Here is a 19,333-nt window from a genome sequence, read left to right on the forward strand (position 1 = left end):
AAGTTCCAGAGCTTTAAAAAAGTATTGACACAGTTGAAGACCCCTCCACTATACCTGGATGGAGCACTGATCCATATTACCAATGACAGTTACCCAAAAATGCAAGCAGTCACATCTACCCTCCTTCAAGGGGTAGATCCACTATACTTGTCATGTAGATCAGCTACATTGTCACTGGAGACTGGAATCCAGCCATCCTCCCACACATGGTAGAGGCTGACAGCACCTCCTGAGTAGGCATCCCTATAGGTCATGGCCCCATTCCTCCACCTTCAAAGCAAGCATTTCTGGATCTAGTTTTTCTTGCACTGTATCTGCTTTTATCAAAACATCTTATCTCTTAAAGACCCATGTGATTATATTGGGTCTACCTGGGTAAGTCAGAGTAGTCTCCCCTCCTCAAGGTCTTTCACTTGATCACATGTGTAAAGTCCCTTTTGCCAGGTAAGGTAACATATTCACAAGTTCCAGGATTATGACAATGACATCTTTGAGGCTCCATTATTATGCCTATTGTGGAAACAATTGTTCAATTAAGGTAAAGAGATTTTGGAAGCTTCTTGCAAATTGAGTTTGTTGTTAGGGATTTAATTACCAAGAAAGAAGGATTTTAGAAGACATGATGGAAAGGTGTGAGTAGGCCAGAAATGTAGTTTTAGTATTCATATTATCTCTATTAAAATGGCCTTTCCAAATGGAGCTCTCTGTGGTATGTAACGACATCATACTGTAGTAATTTAAATGTTAATCTAACAATCAAGTTTCAGGACAGGGTCGAAGAATACCTGTGCAAAGTGATTGGACAGGGGAATTACATTGCTTTCATGTGTTCAAAGCACCTCTTCATTATTTTGTTGCAAATATAGTCTTCAAGATACACATTACAATATTCTTTGAACTTGAGAAGTATCCCAATCTACAATCTAATCTGACGTTGTCTACACTTTTTGTGTTATTTGACTCCTGGAGCATTATTAACCATCTATTGTTATGCACTGATAAAATGAATGTATTCTCCAAAGATGTGGACCTTTCTTCTCTTTTTCTATAAAGAGAATGGTGCTTTTCTACTGCAGTGATGTTCCAATAGCTTACATTATTAAAAAAATTAATGGGCTAATTAATTATAATCTGCAGAAAACATGCATTTTATTTTTTGTATTTTTATTTTATTTTTCCACAGGTTATTGGGGTACAGGTGGTATTTGGTTACATGAGTAAGTTATTAGTGGTGATCTGTGAGATTTTGATGCACCCATCACCTGAGCAGTATACACTGTACCCTATTTTAAAAATCGAGGCTGGGTGCAGTGGCTCATGCCTGTAATCCCAGCACTTTGGGAGGCCGAAGCAGGCAGATCACGAGGTCAGGAGATCGAGACCATCCTGGCTAACATGGCGAAACTCCGTCTCTACTAAAAATACAAAGAAAAAAAAATTAGGCGGGCGTGATGGTAGGCGTCTGTAGTCCCAGCTACTAGGGAGGCTGAGGCAGGAGAATGGCGTGAACCCGGGAGGCGGAGCTTGCAGTGAGCCGAGATGGCGCCACTGCACTCCAGCCTGGGTGACAGAGTGAGACCCTATCTCAAAAAAAGAAAAAAAAAAAAAAAAAAGATTCATAGTGATGCAGAAAGCAAACCAGAAGAGTTTAATTTAACCTGTTCATTATTTTAAAATGATTACTTGTTGACTTAGTTTTAGCCATTAATCAAATAAATGTGAGATAGGTATTTGAAGTCTTCTGGAGGAAAGTGAGAAAGGAGGGTTTAGTCAAGGTACATCTGAGTTTCGACCTTAGACATACATCTCTGAGAATGCATGCGCATTCAATATTCAAGGCTCAAGTATGCTCAGTGTCAAACTTGAGATTTTTATAAAAGAATATATCCTTTCACAGACTAAGGTAGATTTACATATTCCACAGATTTTTGTCTCCTATATAACTAAAAATTTCAGGATGATTCTAGGTGCCATTTGATTGTTTTCAAAATGTTAGCATGGCAGGTTTTTTGGTGCATATAGTTTCTTGTCGACTCAATCAACTTCTTCTGAAAGTTGAACACACTGGTATGTAAGATACTTAATACCACAGTCACATGCTTAAATTCACTAGTCAAATATAGCCTCAAGAATCCAGATTATGATTTCTAGTCATGAAAACCTGTAAATTTTCTATGAAATTGTGACTGCATTTTATTCATCTATGCCTGCGGTTCTACAAACTCTGGGATTCTCTTGATCTTAAAATTCTTTCAGTTTTCATTTTCTATTTGCTTCACGCTTTTGACAGTTTAAACGAATGTATTAAAATTATTTGAATAAATACGCAATGTACTTGTATTGCTCTCGTAGTTTCAATTTTAGTATATAAGGTGTCTAATTATACCCATTAGACAAAATAACCTCATCAGTCATTAGACATCAAAAGCTGAATTAAGCTATAGAAAACATTGATTTTTGAAAGCAGCCTAGTATCACTGTCAGCTTTCCATGACGCTGATGTTTGACTATAGTAAAACAAATATGTGTATCCCTGATCTACTATCTATATTGTATAAAGTGGCGATGACTATAGGGGCAAACAAGTGTTATATTCATATACTTGGTCATTTCCTCCTCCATGAAATGATGTGGGTCTGTTTTGCAAATTTTGGTGAAGCTTCTTCAGCGAAAGTGTTAGCTGGGCAGATCTATAATTTTTTCTCATTTGGACAAAGTTATTCTCATGTCATTGCAAACTTGTCATCTGCAGGAAGTAAACACAAAACATCACTCTACTGCCATTCATGCTTTCTTCAAATTGGTGTATAGTAGCTATGTAAATAAAACTTTTTTGGCTTAGAATGTAAGTTTAGCCACACCTCTGGGTCAGGAGGCCACATATGTTCTATAGGCTATGTTTAATTATTATTATTTTTAATTTATTTATTTTTGAGACAGAGTTTCACTCTTGTTGCCCAGTCTGGAGTGCAATGGCACGATCTCAGCTCACCATAACCTCTACCTCCCAGGTTCAAGTGATTCTCCTCTCTCAGCCTCCCAAGTAGCTGGGATTACAGGCATGTGCCACAACACCTGGCTAATTTTGTATTTTTAGTAGAGACTGGATTTCTCCATTTAGGTCAGGCTGGTCTTGAACTCCCGACCTCAGGTGATATGCCTGCCTTGGCCTCTCAAAGTGCTGGGATTACAGGCGTGAGCCACTGTGCCCAGCACTAGGCTATGTTTTAAATCCAAGGATAAGACTGGATGGTAATAGTGGTTGGGTGAACTCAGCATTTACTGAAAAGTTTTCAAAATGGCAGGATCAGGATGTGATTTTAGGATATCATAGAGAAAGAGAAAGGGTGCTAAATAAGAATAGCAAGACAAAGGCAGAAAAGATAATGTGGGTAAATCAGATGACTAGCAAAGTTAAGATCAAGTTTGAGGAAAGTGCCCTCAACTCTCAGAAGTTACTCCGGACTTTTAAGATTGTTTATAGGTTCGTGGTTCACAGATGAGCAGGGTTGTACATAGTTGCCAAATTGAGCAATATCATGATGTTCTATTTTAAATTAGTTTTTTCTACAAGTTTTTCAGTATTGATTTTTATTGTCACTTTTCTAAACTACTTTTTTTACCCAAACCACTTGTGGTACACTTAATGGAGATTAATTATACAAAACAACCTTTAATGAGAATTTTGAAACCTGGAAACATTAAGGGATAAGTTCTATGGTTATATGCTTGAAATAGGAGCCAATAAAGTAGTTTTTCATGAAAATATTAATTTTCATTATCTTATCTGTGTGAAGCCTTATATTAAAATTGAAATATTGTACATAATATGGCATTTGTTGATAAATATTTACAGTACTTATGCATTAATTATTCTATAAGTTATTAAACATTGAATGTTTATACAAATACTGTGATGAAGAATAAAAATGAAAATAAATATTCCAAATTATTGAGAGTAAATTTTGTTATTCTTTTCCAAACTATTAAAAAAAATAATACTTTTGGAGTTAAGTTCCTTATACACTCTGGATATTAAACCTTTGTTGGATGATAGCTGGCAAATATTTTCTCGCATTCTGTAGGTTGTCTGTTGACTCTGTTGATAGTTCCTGCTGTGCAGAAGCTCTTTAATTAGGTCCCACTTGTCAGTTTTTGTTTTTGTTGCAATTGCTTTTGAGAACCAAGTCAAAAACTCTTTGCCAAGGCTAATATCAAGAAGAGTATATCTTAGGTTTTCTTCTAGGGTTCTTTTAGTTAGGGTATTATATTTAAATCTTTAATCCATATTGAGTTAATTTTTGTATATGGTGAAAGGTAGGGGCCCCATTTCATTCTTCTGCATATGGCTAGCCAGCAATCCCAGTGCCAATTATTGAATAGGGAGTCCTTTCCTCATTGCTTATTTTTGTCAACTTTGTCAAAAATCAGATGGCTGTAGATATGCAGCTTTATTTCTGTGTTTTCTATTTCATTCCATTGGTCTATGTGTCTGCTTTTGTACCAATACCATGCTGTTATAGTTACTGTAGTCTTGTACTATACTTTGAAGCTACATAATGTGATGCCTCCAGCTTTTCTTTGTTGTCGTTGTTCACTTAGCTTTACTTTGGATATTCAGGCTCTTTTTTGGTTTCATATGAATTTTAGAATAGTTTTCTTCTAATTCTGTGAAAAAATGATGTTGATAATTTGATAGGGATAGCAATGAATCTGTAGATTGCTTTGGGCAGTATGGCCATTTTAACCATAGTGATACTTCCAATCCATCTGAATGGAATGTTTTTCCATTTGTTTGTATCATCTGTGATTTTTCTGCAGCAGTATCTCCTTACAGAGATCTTTCACCTTGTAGAGATTTTTCACCTCCGTGCTTCGATGTATTTCTAGATATTCTGGTTTTATTTTGTGTGGGTATTTTAAATTAGATTGTGTTCTTAATTTGGCTCTCAGCTTGAATGCTATATGTGTATAGAAATTTTGCTGATTTTAAGACATTGATTTTATATCTTGACTTTATTAAAATCATCTATCTGTTCTAGGAGACTTTCAGCAGAGTCTTTAGAATTTTCTAGTTATAGAATCAATCAGTGAAGAGAGAGTTTGACTTCTTTTTCTGTTTTGATGACTGATTGCTATTGCTAAGACTTCCAGTGCTATGTGGAACAGGAGTGGTGAGAGTAAGCATCCTTGTATTTTTCTTGTTCTTAAGGGGAATGCTTCCAGCTTATGTCTATTCAGTATGATGTTTGTGCGTTTGTCATATATGACTTATTATTTTGATAAATGTTCCTTCAATGCTTAGTTTGTTGAGGGTTTTAATTATGATAACCCCATTAAAGAGTGGACGAAGGATATAAACAGGTACTTCTCAAAAGAAGACATACAGGAAGTCAAAAAACATAAAAAAATGCTCCATATCACTAATCATCATAGAAATGAAAATCAAAGCCAAAACCACAATGAGATATCATCTCACACCACTCAGGATGGCTGTAATTAAAAATTCAAAAATAACAGATGTCAGAGCGGCTGTGGAGAAAAGGTAAAGCTTATACACTCTTAGAAGGAGTATAAATTAGTTCAGCCACTATGGAAAGAAGTTTAGAGATTTCTGAAATAACTTAAAACAGAATTACCATTTGACCCTGCAATCCCCATTACTTGGTAAATATCCAAAGGAAAATGAATCATTCTACCAAAAAGACAATGTGTGTTTGAAATATTTTGAGCTTATCTACTAACTCACTCATATGTTCATTGCAGAATTATTCACAATAGCAAAGACATAAATTCAACCTAAGTGTCCATTAATGCGAGATTGGATAAAGAAAATGTGGTATTTATACACCATGGAATACTACACAGCCATAAAAAGAATGAAATCATGTCCATTTCAGCAAAATTGATGTAGGTAGAGGTCATTATCCTAAGTGAATTAAGGCAGGAACAGCAAACAAAAGGCTGCATGTTCTCACTTATAAGTGAGAGGTAAATATTGGGTACATGCAGACATAAAGATGGCAGACTACTGGAGGGGGACAAGACTACTGCAGGGGGACAAGAGGGAGGGGGGTGGGGGCTGACAAACTACCTATTGGACACTATGATCACTACCTGGCTAATGAGATAATTTATACCCCCAACTTCAGCATCACACAATAAGGCCATATAACAAACCTGCACATGTACTCCTTATATCAAAAATAAAAGTCTAATTTATAAAAAAATCAACAACAGCATTCTTGATATGCTTGATAAAAGCCCACCATCATTTTTAACATTGAACCTCCTTTTCATTAACCTTTTTCCAGCAAGTTTCAATTCCTTTCAAATATTTAATTGACACATCTCAGAATAAATAATACAGTCTCATAAAATGATTTAAAAAGTGCTATTTTCTTTCATCACCTGCATACTTTTTCAGAGGAGTGAGAGAACTCATATGGGTCTGTAAAACCCATGTGCTTATTTATAAAACCCAGTTTGTCTCTAAATACATTGATGCTACTGGTGCTCTATTTACAATACATGCTTTATAAATAATCGAAGTTTAATATGTTTTACCTAAGCAATTAAATGATTATTAGAGGAGGCATGTTCATAATGATTTTTCTGGTTTTCTTTCAAGGATCCTCTGTTTCACCTGGAATCACCCAGATCTGAGAGAGGAAGGGGCAGATGTCCTTTTGACCCCAGCTCCTCCTTCATCTCCACTTTAATTGGTAATTGTTATTGCCACAGACATCAGGTGGTAGTCATAAAGATTTTAAAACTTATATTTCAACTTCAGTTACATTCTTTCAGCATTTCTTTACATACTATGCCTTGTCATATCTATTTTCTGGTGCTCGAAGCAATGATATTAAATTTCAAGCCATGTTAATCTGAGCAATTTGACTCTAAAATAAGTGCAGATGCTATAAAGTGTGTGTGTCTCACTCTGAGAAAACAAATTGTCATTTAATATCTCATATATTTGGTGTTATTTGATGCTTGTAAAATGCAATTATATGAAGACTTTATAAAAATTTTGCCAGAGAAATGAAACTATTTTAATATATATGTTAATTCTTCATGTTTCAATTACTTTGTGACTTTAGAGAATTTTTAATATTCTTTATGGTATCTTTCTCTGTTAGTAGAATGCAGCAGAAACTCATCTCTTTTGAGAACTTAAATTTATTTATCTAAATTTCTGTTAATCTAAAATGTAAACTATAGAAGTTGACCCACTCAAGCCATCACTAAATGTATATACGGAAATAATGACATGAGTTGATAAAGTTGGATCTGGAGTTCAATTCAATTCAATTTAATTAGACAAAGTACCAAACAATCTCACTTAAGACACAACTAAGTAATATTTTCCTACAATTTGGGGTTAAAAATTGCAAACTTGGCAAACTGTTTCAGCACTGTGACAATAAAGACTGATGAATGAACTCCTAAGCATGCAATTAAAAAGAGCAATCCCCAACACTAACATAGGTACTAATGATAATGATTTTCTTCCCTCAGTGTTGAGAGGTTCTGATGCACGTATGGTGCAGATGTGCAAGTCTCCATTATTAAATTTATAATGTTTAGAGTTATATGCTAATATTAGATCATCTTCTTTGCAGAAAATGAGAAAGTACAAAATAAGATGTAGAGACTTTACATTCTATATAAACGATTAAAACTTAAAACTCTCTCCTGATGATTTAACTCTGTTATACTTGATTTAGAGTTGATATAGATGCTACTGTGTATTCTTGAGAATCTATGTTCCCTGAACATATTCAAGTCAGTTTATTTTGATGGGTCTTGCATTCTATTCCCTACATCTGGTTCTCAGGTATAAAAAAGTAAAGCTTTTTAAAACCTGTGTATTTATAGAGCAAACACCTCATGTTAACTCTAATTAATGGGAAAAGTTTAATTTACTTCAGCTTCATAATTGGACAAGGCTATAAAATGAGAATTATATAGTAATTAAGCTCTTCAGGGGCTTGAATAAAGAGGTACAATATTTGAGAAAAATAAATATTAAAGAAAAAATATTAATTTGAAATATTTTGAGTTTCTCTACCAATTCTCTCTCTCTCTCTCTCTGTATGTGTATATGTGTGTGTGTGTGTGTGTGTGTGTGTGTGTGTATAAACAGAGTATTTAAAAAAGGAAGACTTTAAATATTGGAAAAGAGTTGCCTAAGTCAGGTTAGACTTAGTAAAAGTCAAAACCTTAGAAATAACACTTTTGGGGGATGCCAGGTCCATAAATGCAAGAAATTCCAATGCAATTGACAGAATATACATTAAAATTTATATATCTGATAGGCTCACACCATCTTTTTCTGAAGTTCTTAGTGAATTTTTCTTCATAAAGATTTTAATATGTTTGAAAAAAAGAGACTTTCTTATCTTTTTTATCTTTCTATTATATCTTTGCAAGTCTCCTATAAATACTAAATGTAATTCTTACTGAGGTTCCTAAACAAATGAAAAATTAATTTTGGAATATTATTCATAAGAATCATAAAATTGGAATTGGAGATTAAAAATTACACAGTATATACTGCTTCTATAGTGAAATCCTGAGACTATTAGAAGGCAAATTTTTTTTAGCATTTCATTTAAAGAGTGAATAATAATTTCTATGACCACCTTGCCACTCACTACTCAGCCTCCCTAGGAGTTTGTTTCTGCATGAAGCCAAGAATTTAAAAGTTAAATTTCTAACAGGGGAAATATTACTGGAGGGACATTTCCAAGTGAGTTTCATTGAACCTCCAAATCAAATTACACTATGCTGAAATCTGAAGTGCTTGCCATCTGGGTGGCTGTTTCGCTTATTTCGAAGAGAATCAAATCAAAGGAGCCCTCCAAGCTAAACACAAAAGTTATAGAATAATCCCTCCAAAGAGAAGAAATAAAAATATAATTCTTCACATTTATCCACTCACTTTCATCCCAAAGTACCTTGGAGAGATCATTCACTCACTGTGGAAATGCAGCAGCCACTGGATGGAAACCTGATAACCTATGTGAGCCAGAAACTCTTTAAAAGAGAGGAAGTGAAAATAATTCACCCAACTGAAAAAGCAGCAGGAATGTGGGCTGGAAAAATGGAGCTACCTGAGCTGGAATTTGGCAAGCTCGGTAGAGCTTACTCTGACTGTGAAAGAATGTATTAATGTGGTATTTTGTGACCACACATGTTCTCTGCTGATGGGTTAAGACAAGCCTCCAGCAAAAAGATGACTATCGTTAGATTATTGCTACTTCTTAGTTTCGTGGTTAATTATATGTCACACAATGTTTAATGTCTGTTCACATGAAGACAAATTTAATGATAAAGCACTGAAACTGGTAGCGTACTCATAAAGCTGCTTGACCCAAAAAAAAAAAAAAATGCTGCTTGCAAATTAGAGAATTTTCTATGTAATTTCCTAATTTTGGATACAATTTTAATTCAGTTAACTTAAATTTAGCTGACTTAAGGTCATACGAAGAAGAGGTTAATAAAAAATTGAATAAATATTAAAGCTTATTTGATAGATGAAAGGCAAGTTATAAAGCACATTTTTATTCCATTTATAATGTAACTTAGAAATGAAAACTCGATAGCTTGTAATAATTCAATGTGACAAAGGATTTAAGGAGTAAAAACAAGTTTCTTACTGAACTATGTGGTATATGTTCAGAAACTAATCAAAATGAAATCATATATTAAATAGGCTTGCTCTTCCAATGCCTCTTTGTAGTAACACAATTTGTCTTGGTAGCATATCAGCTCATATCTCAGGTGCCGTATTTCTGCATGTTTGGCCAAGTTTTCCTCCAGTGTGATTACTCCTGCTGTATTTGAAGTGGTTTTAAGTAACTGTCTGAAGAAGACAAGGCATTACAACTTGATTTTAAAAGCAGCTTGTTGAAACAATAAATTTTTCAGTATAATGAATTGCTGCATTGTGTATCCATGCCTTTCAAATCATCCAAATATACTTAGTAATTATCTTGCTTCTAAGTTATTAAGTTTGGTAAATGGCCAAATAAAAATCCAGGAAATAGTGTTCTTTATGTCATATGTCATTTTGGCCAAGAAGCAAATATTTTTGCTGACTCTTTTTATCAGTTATATTTGACATACTATTGCAATATTCTAATTAAGTTGATAATATCTTCAGTAACATTACAATCCCCCATAGTTTCTCCTTTTATTTCTGTTGCCATTTTTATTTTTAAATTTTATTCTGACCCATAGTTGTATTACCAATTCTAGGTATAATTTAATCCTACCATTCCTGAAATGCCTAAGGTATGATAAGATACATGTAGCTAGAGTTTGGGGAAAAAAACACCCTGATTTGTCATGTACTTTTTGACACTTTGCTTTGAAAGTATTAACTTTGTTTTGGGGGTATTTTTAGGGATGCTTTTCAAAGTAAATGCACACTAAATTTTATTTTAACAAATAATCACTAATAAAACATTTTATAGTCCATGAATTTAATTTAACAAATAATCACTAATAAGACATTTTATAGTCCATGAATTTTATTTTAACTAATAATCACTAATAAGACATTTTACAGTCCATGAATTTTTTTCTACACTTTTTTCCGATTACTTTTTTCAGCAAATAAAACTACTAAGTTTACAGCCGCTGAAATCCTCTTCCTGACTGAGTTTTTATCCATAATAATAATACCTTTGTGAATATATATCCTCATTATGAATTTTGTAAATTAAAAGTCAATGTCAATTGAATGAATGGGAGTTAGAATGCATGCAGAGAAAATTTAAGTTATTGTTTCAAGTTGTTAATAATATTAAAACATTTTAAATAAATAATTGTTTATTTTTAATTAACTATATTTACATTCAGGGAATAAACTGGCACAAAGGAAGGTCATTTATTAGAAAAATAGATGAAAAAATTATAAATGAAGTTAGAATATTTGTCATTATAATGATAAGTTCTACAAACATAATAAGCAAATGTGCTGCCTCGTGTTTTGAATTCACCTCAACTATATAGAAACGTAGACTTCAGGTTATTCCCTTACCACTTTCCTGTCCCTAAAGAATATCTATAATTTCTTATCCAAGGCTGCTGCTCTCTCTCTCACACTTGGCAGAATGCCCATTATCCACATGCTTATTGTAGCTTCTGGCCATGACTGCTAGTCTCTAAGGAGCTATTTGAATACTTTACTTATGGTTCCGTCACAACGAAAAAAGGTAAAGGAAGAAGAAAAAAGCCCCACTCTTCAATTCCCCACTTATATTCTCTCCTTTGAGAATCTGGTTTAACTATCATGGTATCAATATCATTGGTTTGCCACCAAGAAAACTCAAGAATACAGCCATGGGTGCTGGCACACACAAATAAACAGATTCAAAAGATGTTTTTATTGTTCCTTCATGCCTCAAAACCACTTTCTTAACATTGAGAGGTAGTGCTAATCATCTTCCCAAACCAAAACAAACCGAAAGCCCAAACAACAGCTAAATGCCTAATAAAATCATGCATTCAGAATCTCACATTCTTCCTGGTTTCTTTCAGCATCCTAAGCAGAATGTGAGTGTGAACTGGGATGTTGAAATATGTGAATCATTTCCATCCATCCTCATCCTCCCAAGTGCATTTTGTTTCTCTTTGTAGCTATGCATGTCATAGTGATTCTGCAAAACAGTCCATCCACAATAGAATAATTTTCTAACAAAATTATAAAATTCAGTTACAAAGTGAGGCAGCTAAATCAGTCTTTAGCCATATGCTGTTCCATGAGGCAAATATGTTTCACATTATTTAGATTTGCATAACATACATTTATAACATAAACAGAAGAAATGCTTGAGTAAAACTTAACAAGATAAGAAGGTCATGAAACACTACTGTGAATTTTTCTTGTTATACAATTAAAATCCAACATGGTAAATAAAAACTCAGATAATATACAGTCCATGAACAAAACTCTTGATACGTTCCATAAAATATTAAGGCAATGCAATGCATTTAATTAAAACTTCAACTAGAGTTTACATTGTAAAAAAAAGGCGTTATATAGAAAAGTATTTTAATTACACATTTTAGAATTAATATAAAGAATGTATTTTATCTATTTCAAAGAATCAAATGATTGTCTTATTTTCTTTCACATAAGCAATTTAGTATTGACACAGTCTTTTAATCACAATATAACGTCCTTTGGGCTGAAATTCTTGGGGACAAATTTTTGAAAAAAAATAGAGTTCCTGTTTTAATCTATTAAAATTAATAAATGATGTAAGGCCCTCAAGGAACAAAAATTCAAATTTGTTATCCATGTAAATTCCCAATAGCCTTTTCTTTCATTTGATATTTTCTCTCTGAAACAGTTTTTAAAAGTTAAGATCTTATCCTGTGTGTTTTTTTTTTTTAATCTTGTTTTAGGCAGGGTCTGGCTCGGCTGGAGTGCAGTAGCACAATCATAGTTCACTGCAGCCTCTACCTGCCTGACTCAAGAGATTCTCCCACCTCAGCCTCCTGAGTAGCTGGGACCACAGGTGCAGGCCCCCATGACCAGCTACTTTATTATTTATTATTATTATTATTTGTAGAGATGGGGGTCTTTTTATGTTGCCCAGGCTGATCTTGAACATCTGAACTCAAGCGATCCTCCAGCCTGGGCTGCACAAAGTGCTGGGATTACAGGCGAGAGTCACTGCCCTGATTGTTGACATTTCACAGCCTTTCATAACCTTTTTTAAACCCTGAAAGGAACTTCTGATATATTTAATTATTAACTCATTAAGCCATTCATTGATTCAACAGATATTTATTGAGCATTTTTTGTATTTCAGACATTAATGAGGCATCATTTCAAACACATAAGGAGTCAATAAAAATATAGTTGGATGAGCAGTAGCATAGAAATAGGTACCAGAGCTACAGTGGCACTAGGAACCACTACACTAAAAAAGTTTGGCCAGACAAGGCGTCATGGAAAAAGTGGACAATAACCAGTCAAAAGGAAGGTGAGGTGAGAAGAGAGGTGTGGAATTCTAGGCCAAAGAGCAGAGAGAACATAAAAGCTTGGCAGGTTCCGAGAATTACATGGCAGTCTCTTTGATTCTAGAGATAACTGAGACCTTGAGATTTTGAACAGTTTGTGATGGTCAAATAGCAGATTTCGAGCTAGGGACTTGGCCTGCCAGATTTCCACTGCAGAACTATTTCTACTATTCTTTCTTCTCTATATAGAGACTATCGTTGAGTGTGAGAAGATGTTAAATTCGCCCATCTCCATAGACATAGAAAACTAAATCCTTAGATAGTTCTTCTGTTATATTTGAAGCCCTAAAAGGTATTTTAGTCTTTTTATAAAATGTTTTTCTATTTTAATCCGTGAAAATATGATTTATCTAGATGTTATTTTTGCATTCTGTAAAAGATCAATGTGTTGATTCACAAATTTTCTGATATCAAATAGTTATAATAAATTTAATTAGAGACTATGTATTTCCTACAAATTGTATTAAAATTTTAATAATGCCCAGTATTTTTGCTTATTTAATTACTATTAGGTATTATTTTACCTAAGGTTTTATTAATATTATTATTTATTTTTCACTAATGTGTTGTCTTTCTCTTCTAATTTTCTTAGGAAAGTATTTTGCCAAACATAATTATTATCAATTACTATGAATTCTTTTTAATTTGCATTGATATCAAGATATGAAAGGAATATCTCTCCCTTCTGAGGAAAACCTAACATTTCCAACAGAAATATATTTGTTTCTATTTACGTTGCTTACCGTTTTTAGCACCTATATAGTGTCTTTGAAATTTAAGTCATACAGTTCATATTGTGTTACGGGAATTGCTCACAATTTTCTCTGTTCTGAGTGCAAAATGGGAAACTGGGTAACATTGGGAATATATTATTTTTTCTCTTGTGCAGAGAATTGTTGCTCTATGTGGTATTATCTAGTATCGTAGGGCTGCCATCTAGTGGCTCCAAGGAATACTTGTTTGTTAATTTTATAGCATTGGTTAAAAAGGTAATTTTGAAATAATGTTCCAAATTAGGATAAATCCATTAAAATCGAAGTGTACTAATATAAATATTATTTTCTCATAACAATATATTCAATTATCAAAATCTAAAATACTTTAAGATATAAAATCAAATATTAAAAATTTAAAGAATAGGAAACTAGTGATTTTAAAGAAATCTAATCTTTATTCCCATTATACATTAAAGATTCAGCCCACCCCACATTAGCGAAATAAATTATATTTACAAACATTTAACAAGCTGGCCTTTATATTTGGTGTGGGAAAAATAATTCAACTATAATAATTAAAAACAAAAATATTTCAGAGAAATCCTCATATGTTAATAGTCAATTAATTTTTTAAGGGTCAACTTGGTTGTTTATGCCATAGAGTTGATGATTCCAAAGTCCTTTTAATGACTCTCTTTTATCCATGTTCAAATAATGCAGACTGAATTCCAGGTAACAGGTCATATTCCTAACTACTGAATGCATTTGGTCTCAAAATACTACTTCTTCAAACATAGACATAAAATTTCTGGGGAAGACAGCACTAATTAAATGACTTTGATAAAAAATTATGTTAATCTTTTCCCTTTCTATTATCAAATAACATGATATGCTTAAGTAAGAGTTCTGACATAACTTTTCTCTACCAAATTATATAGTTAAGTCCAGATTTAAATCGTCATTTAGTTTTTGTTATTTTCCTTACATCATACCTCTCACTTAGCGTAAGTTGAATATACTAGAAGAACTCAACAAATATATCTTTTTAAAAACTCTGTGACCTTGAAAATTTTCAAATACAAAGAAAAGTTGAAGTAAAAGTAAAATTAACACCTGTATACCATTTACCTCGAGTCAGCAATTGTTAACACTATGACACATTTACTTCTTCCTCTCTTATTTAGAATATATAATTTAAAAATGAATTCTTTTTTGGAAACCATAGATTGTACTTATTTGTATCTCATAGAGTGTTTTAGGCATCCATAGAGGATTTTGTGAACACAGAAAAAACTAATTAGAATTATTTATCTTTTTAAAATGAAAAAGACTATTATAGTAGTACTTCTAAAGCTTATTTTTTTAATCTTTGAGTTTAATTTATATCATATTATTCTAAATTTGGTATGACAAAAGTAATCATCTTTACCTTTAAAAAATTAATAGTTAATGCAAGTTGAAAATAAACTTCCTTTTATCTTATATATAATTTAATTGATCATTTTCTCAAATGTTAAATCATACAAATATGCTTACACTTCTGAAATTTTCCAAAGCTTTGAAGACCTTACCTTGGGAAAAAAGTCCTTCATAATTAATTAATCAATTTTTAAAGTTCTAATAAATAAAATTTATAAATAAAGTATTCAATATCTTTTAAATTCCGTTTATATATTTGGTCAAATTCTTATACCTGCAACGTTAATAATCCTAATTATAAAATTAATTACATAATTAGATATATTAAGTTGGAAATACAATTAATTTGAAATCTCTTAACCTTTAAAGCACTTTAAATATCATGTGTATGCATACACGTTGCAAACTTAACAAAAAGGCATTAGTACTATGTAATATAATAATCCTATCTGTTTTAGAACTAGACCAATGTTACATGCCACTCATTAAGAAAACAATTTTACTACTCTGCTTTGAGGTTGCTGTTTCCAGCAATCTGCTGTTATCATTTGTTTCTTGGCCAGAGATTTTTGCTCCAGACAGGACAACTGAGCTGGGTATGGCCAGGACATCCTTCCGGTAAAACTGATGGGCACACTGATTACCTCTTGTGAGTTTTGGGAAAGGATTCTAAGTCCCTGTGCTTCGGAGCTATTGATCTTCCTGGAGTTCAAGTTATACTCTCCCTTAAGTTATTTTAATGTCTTTTTTCTTACTCAAAAGACACGTGGTTATTTCCTGAGACCATGAATACATTGTGTAATTTCTCAGTCTGATTTTAAGACTGTGACTGCCACCACATGTTGCAACTAACTTCCTTCAATCATTTTGTTGACTGTCTGATTAAATTCTGAGCGCTTTTTATATCCTTCCTACCTGACTGAGCCACAAATCTACAAACTGAATGACAACTGATTGGATTATATCATCTTTGTTAGACTTTGTTGTTCCCACACTAAAATCATATTCATGATAGCAGTATCTTGTTACAAGGAGGATTTGAATTAGCTGACTGACATATAAAACCTGTAATCATCACAATAACAATAATAATGATAAAGCCCTGATGATATGGAGGTTAAAAGAAGTCTAGGAAAATAAATGAAGCCAAGGTATTTACCAAAAACTCATATAGGTCTTACTATTTACCAGCTGATCTTCCAAGTACTTTACTCTTAACTATCTTACTGAATGCAATTACTTTTCTGATTTGCAAATGAGGAAACTGAGGCACAGGGAACTTAGCAACTTGCCCAAGTTCACACCTAGTAAGTGACAGACTCTCGACTCAAACCCTGGGAGTCTTACTATACCATCCATGCTCCTAACAGCAATAGTATTAATGTCATAAAGTACATATTATAGATACACATATTAAATTTGGATGTGTTTAATATAATTGTTACTTATACCTCATCTTCAAATCCAGAAACAAATACTGATTTCTTTTTTACTGATACTCCCATGTAGGTAGCGAATTGTTTGCTGGACTCTACAGTGACTACTGGAGCAGAGACGCTGCGATCTTCCGCAGCATGGGGCGACTGGCCCATATCCGCACTGAGCATGACGATGAGCGTCTGTTGAAAGGTAAGGATGAGGAGAAGAGTATGTGAATTAGGATTGAAACCAACTATAAAACCTATGGAAAATGTTGCCATTTTGATAATAAGAAGAATATAAATACAATTCCTTTACAAATTTCAGAATGTTTTACTAGCAACATTCTTGAATTCAAATATTGTATATGACATATGTATATCATTTTCTATCAAAATTGATTGGCTTAATTATAAAATCAGTATACCTTCCAAGCAATGCTTAGAAATCAGTATTTGAATAAGGAAAACAAAGCAAATATGTGAAAAGTGAAAAGTCCATCATCCAATAAGCTGTTTTGTCTACTTTTATCAATTGCTATAGTTTTTGATGAATTGATTGCCCTGCTTTGCTTGTTTTAATAGGATTGCATTACACTTTAGAGACAAAACTCTAGGAAAGCCACTAGACATTCATTGATACAGAATTCTTTGTAAGAAGTAAGTTTTATATTTTGGCCCACTGGTATATGGAGGTGCTAGAATATTGTTATGGTGAGCATTTTAATTACTTTCCACATTTTTATTAAAATGCATGGTCATTATTGATGATACCATTCATATATTTTGCATACCATGTCAAAGAACATTTATTCAAATCTCTTGGACTACAATCTCAAAAATGTAAAATAAATTTTCTACTTTGAAACTAATCTATGCGCTATACTGGTAGATCATTTATGAATTAAAAATAAATTATAGTTTTATTTACTTTAATATGTTACTTATATTTACATTTAGTTTTTACCTACAGTAGGAGGAAATTTATAGAGATTATTGTGCTCCCAATCTGTTCTTTCCTGAATGCATTTTAAGTTCGCATTGCATTTTGTTTGAAATTCTTCTTCTCCTGGATTCTTTTATTTTCCAATTAAATATTCTTGTAATATTTCTGAAAAGGCTGTTAATATGCAAATAAAGTGGAGATATCTACATAGTTTTTAATGTTTGGTAAAAAAAAATTCAAGAAAAATATTTCTTTATGAAATGGTGGAAGTTAAACTTAAGGATTCAGATGACATATAATTTATTGGAATAACTTGTTAGCATTTTGTTGTAACATCTATTTCACTTTTTCTCCTACTTTTTGCTCCTATAGAACCAAAATTTGTAGCTTCATACATGATTCCTGACAATGAAGACAGAGATGACAACAAAGTATATTTCTTTTTTACTGAGAAGGCACTGGAGGCAGAAAACAATGCCCATGCAATTTACACCAGGGTCGGGCGGCTCTGTGGGGTGAGGCTTTCTCTCTCATTATGCTTGCTTATCTCACAATTTATGGTCAGGCCTTCATTAAGTTTATAGTAAGTTTCTACTTTTAAATTTTTTCTAGTATTCTTTAGACTGCCTGCAATTGATATTTACTATACCAAACTCTACATTTCATATCTAGTGAAAGGTGTATCTTAAAAGGACCTTGTATTTTGTATGATCTTCCCCATTATTGAAGCCATACCAAGAAGAAATAGTCTATAATTAGACTGTCCTTTTTCCTATGCAGAAATTTGAACTTTATTTTTCTTAATGAATTTAATCAAAACCTTTTTTATTCCTTTAGTACACAGTACAAATAATAGGCATAGCTATGTTTGAACAATTCAGTTGGTTAAAGTTATTTTTTTAAAAAGCCATCTGTAATTTATTGAATATTTAGAAAGGCTGTTTGGGAACATTTAAAACCAATAGGAGTAGCAACATATATTGAGAGAATCAAATAAAATTACAAATATAAAGTTACCTTGGCATTTAAGATGTTCGAAAATAAATTTACATATAAATATGTGTGTATATGTATGTTGTGTGTGGTGTGTGTATATATTTATATACATATATAGTATGGGCGTTGTGTGTGTGTGTATTTCAAACTTTCTTGAAAAGCTTTCTACCTTTGTTAAGTGAAGAAAAGAAATAGGTGTTTCTATATTCCTGAGAGAGGCAAATAATTTATAAACAAAGTGATAATCATGATTACTGTGTCTCTCCACTATTCTATTTAGGAGAGATTGCTATATTAATATTGTTTAATATCTGCAAAATATATTTAATGTATCAGGGTGAAAGTGCACTCACAAGGCCAAATGAAGAAACCTAAAAAAAAAAATTCCAAATTATGGGGAATTGCACCTGTGACATTACTTGAGAATTATGCCAAATTTTCCTAGTTAAATAAAAAAGTCATAACTCTTGGCAACTGCATGTTTAATAACATGAAATCTGTGGTTGGTCAAAATTCTTTAGGTAACTATTTACCTCCTTTTTGGTTTTCACAGAATGATGCAGGAGGGCAGAGAATACTGGTGAATAAGTGGAGCACTTTCCTAAAAGCGAGACTCGTTTGCTCAGTACCAGGAATGAATGGAATTGACACATATTTTGATGAATTAGGTAAATGTTTTTAGGTGAATTAAATTTGCTCTTTTATGTATATGCTTCTTTATAACTTTATCCCTAGGACACGTAGGATAAAGTTTCTGTGTATTTGACCTCTATCTAACATAGAGCAAGTTTCTG

At 32.7% G+C, this 19,333-nt stretch overlaps 1 protein-coding gene across 1 annotated transcript in view; it reads left to right on the forward strand.

Moving 5' to 3' along the window:
- Positions 1 to 19,333, forward strand: part of SEMA3E (semaphorin 3E) — a 116,238-nt gene that overhangs the window by 58,918 nt on the left and 37,987 nt on the right. Inside the window, exons 4-7 of the mRNA XM_032761203.2 lie at positions 6,632 to 6,725; positions 16,689 to 16,808; positions 17,916 to 18,058; positions 19,093 to 19,207. Of these exons, the coding sequence (XP_032617094.1) occupies positions 6,632 to 6,725; positions 16,689 to 16,808; positions 17,916 to 18,058; positions 19,093 to 19,207 (472 nt within the window). The remainder of the gene's footprint in view (positions 1 to 6,631; positions 6,726 to 16,688; positions 16,809 to 17,915; positions 18,059 to 19,092; positions 19,208 to 19,333) is intronic.

The sequence above is a fragment of the Hylobates moloch genome, unplaced genomic scaffold (assembly GCF_009828535.3).
Source record: "Hylobates moloch isolate HMO894 unplaced genomic scaffold, HMol_V3 SCAFFOLD_1, whole genome shotgun sequence".
NCBI lineage: Eukaryota > Metazoa > Chordata > Mammalia > Primates > Hylobatidae > Hylobates > Hylobates moloch.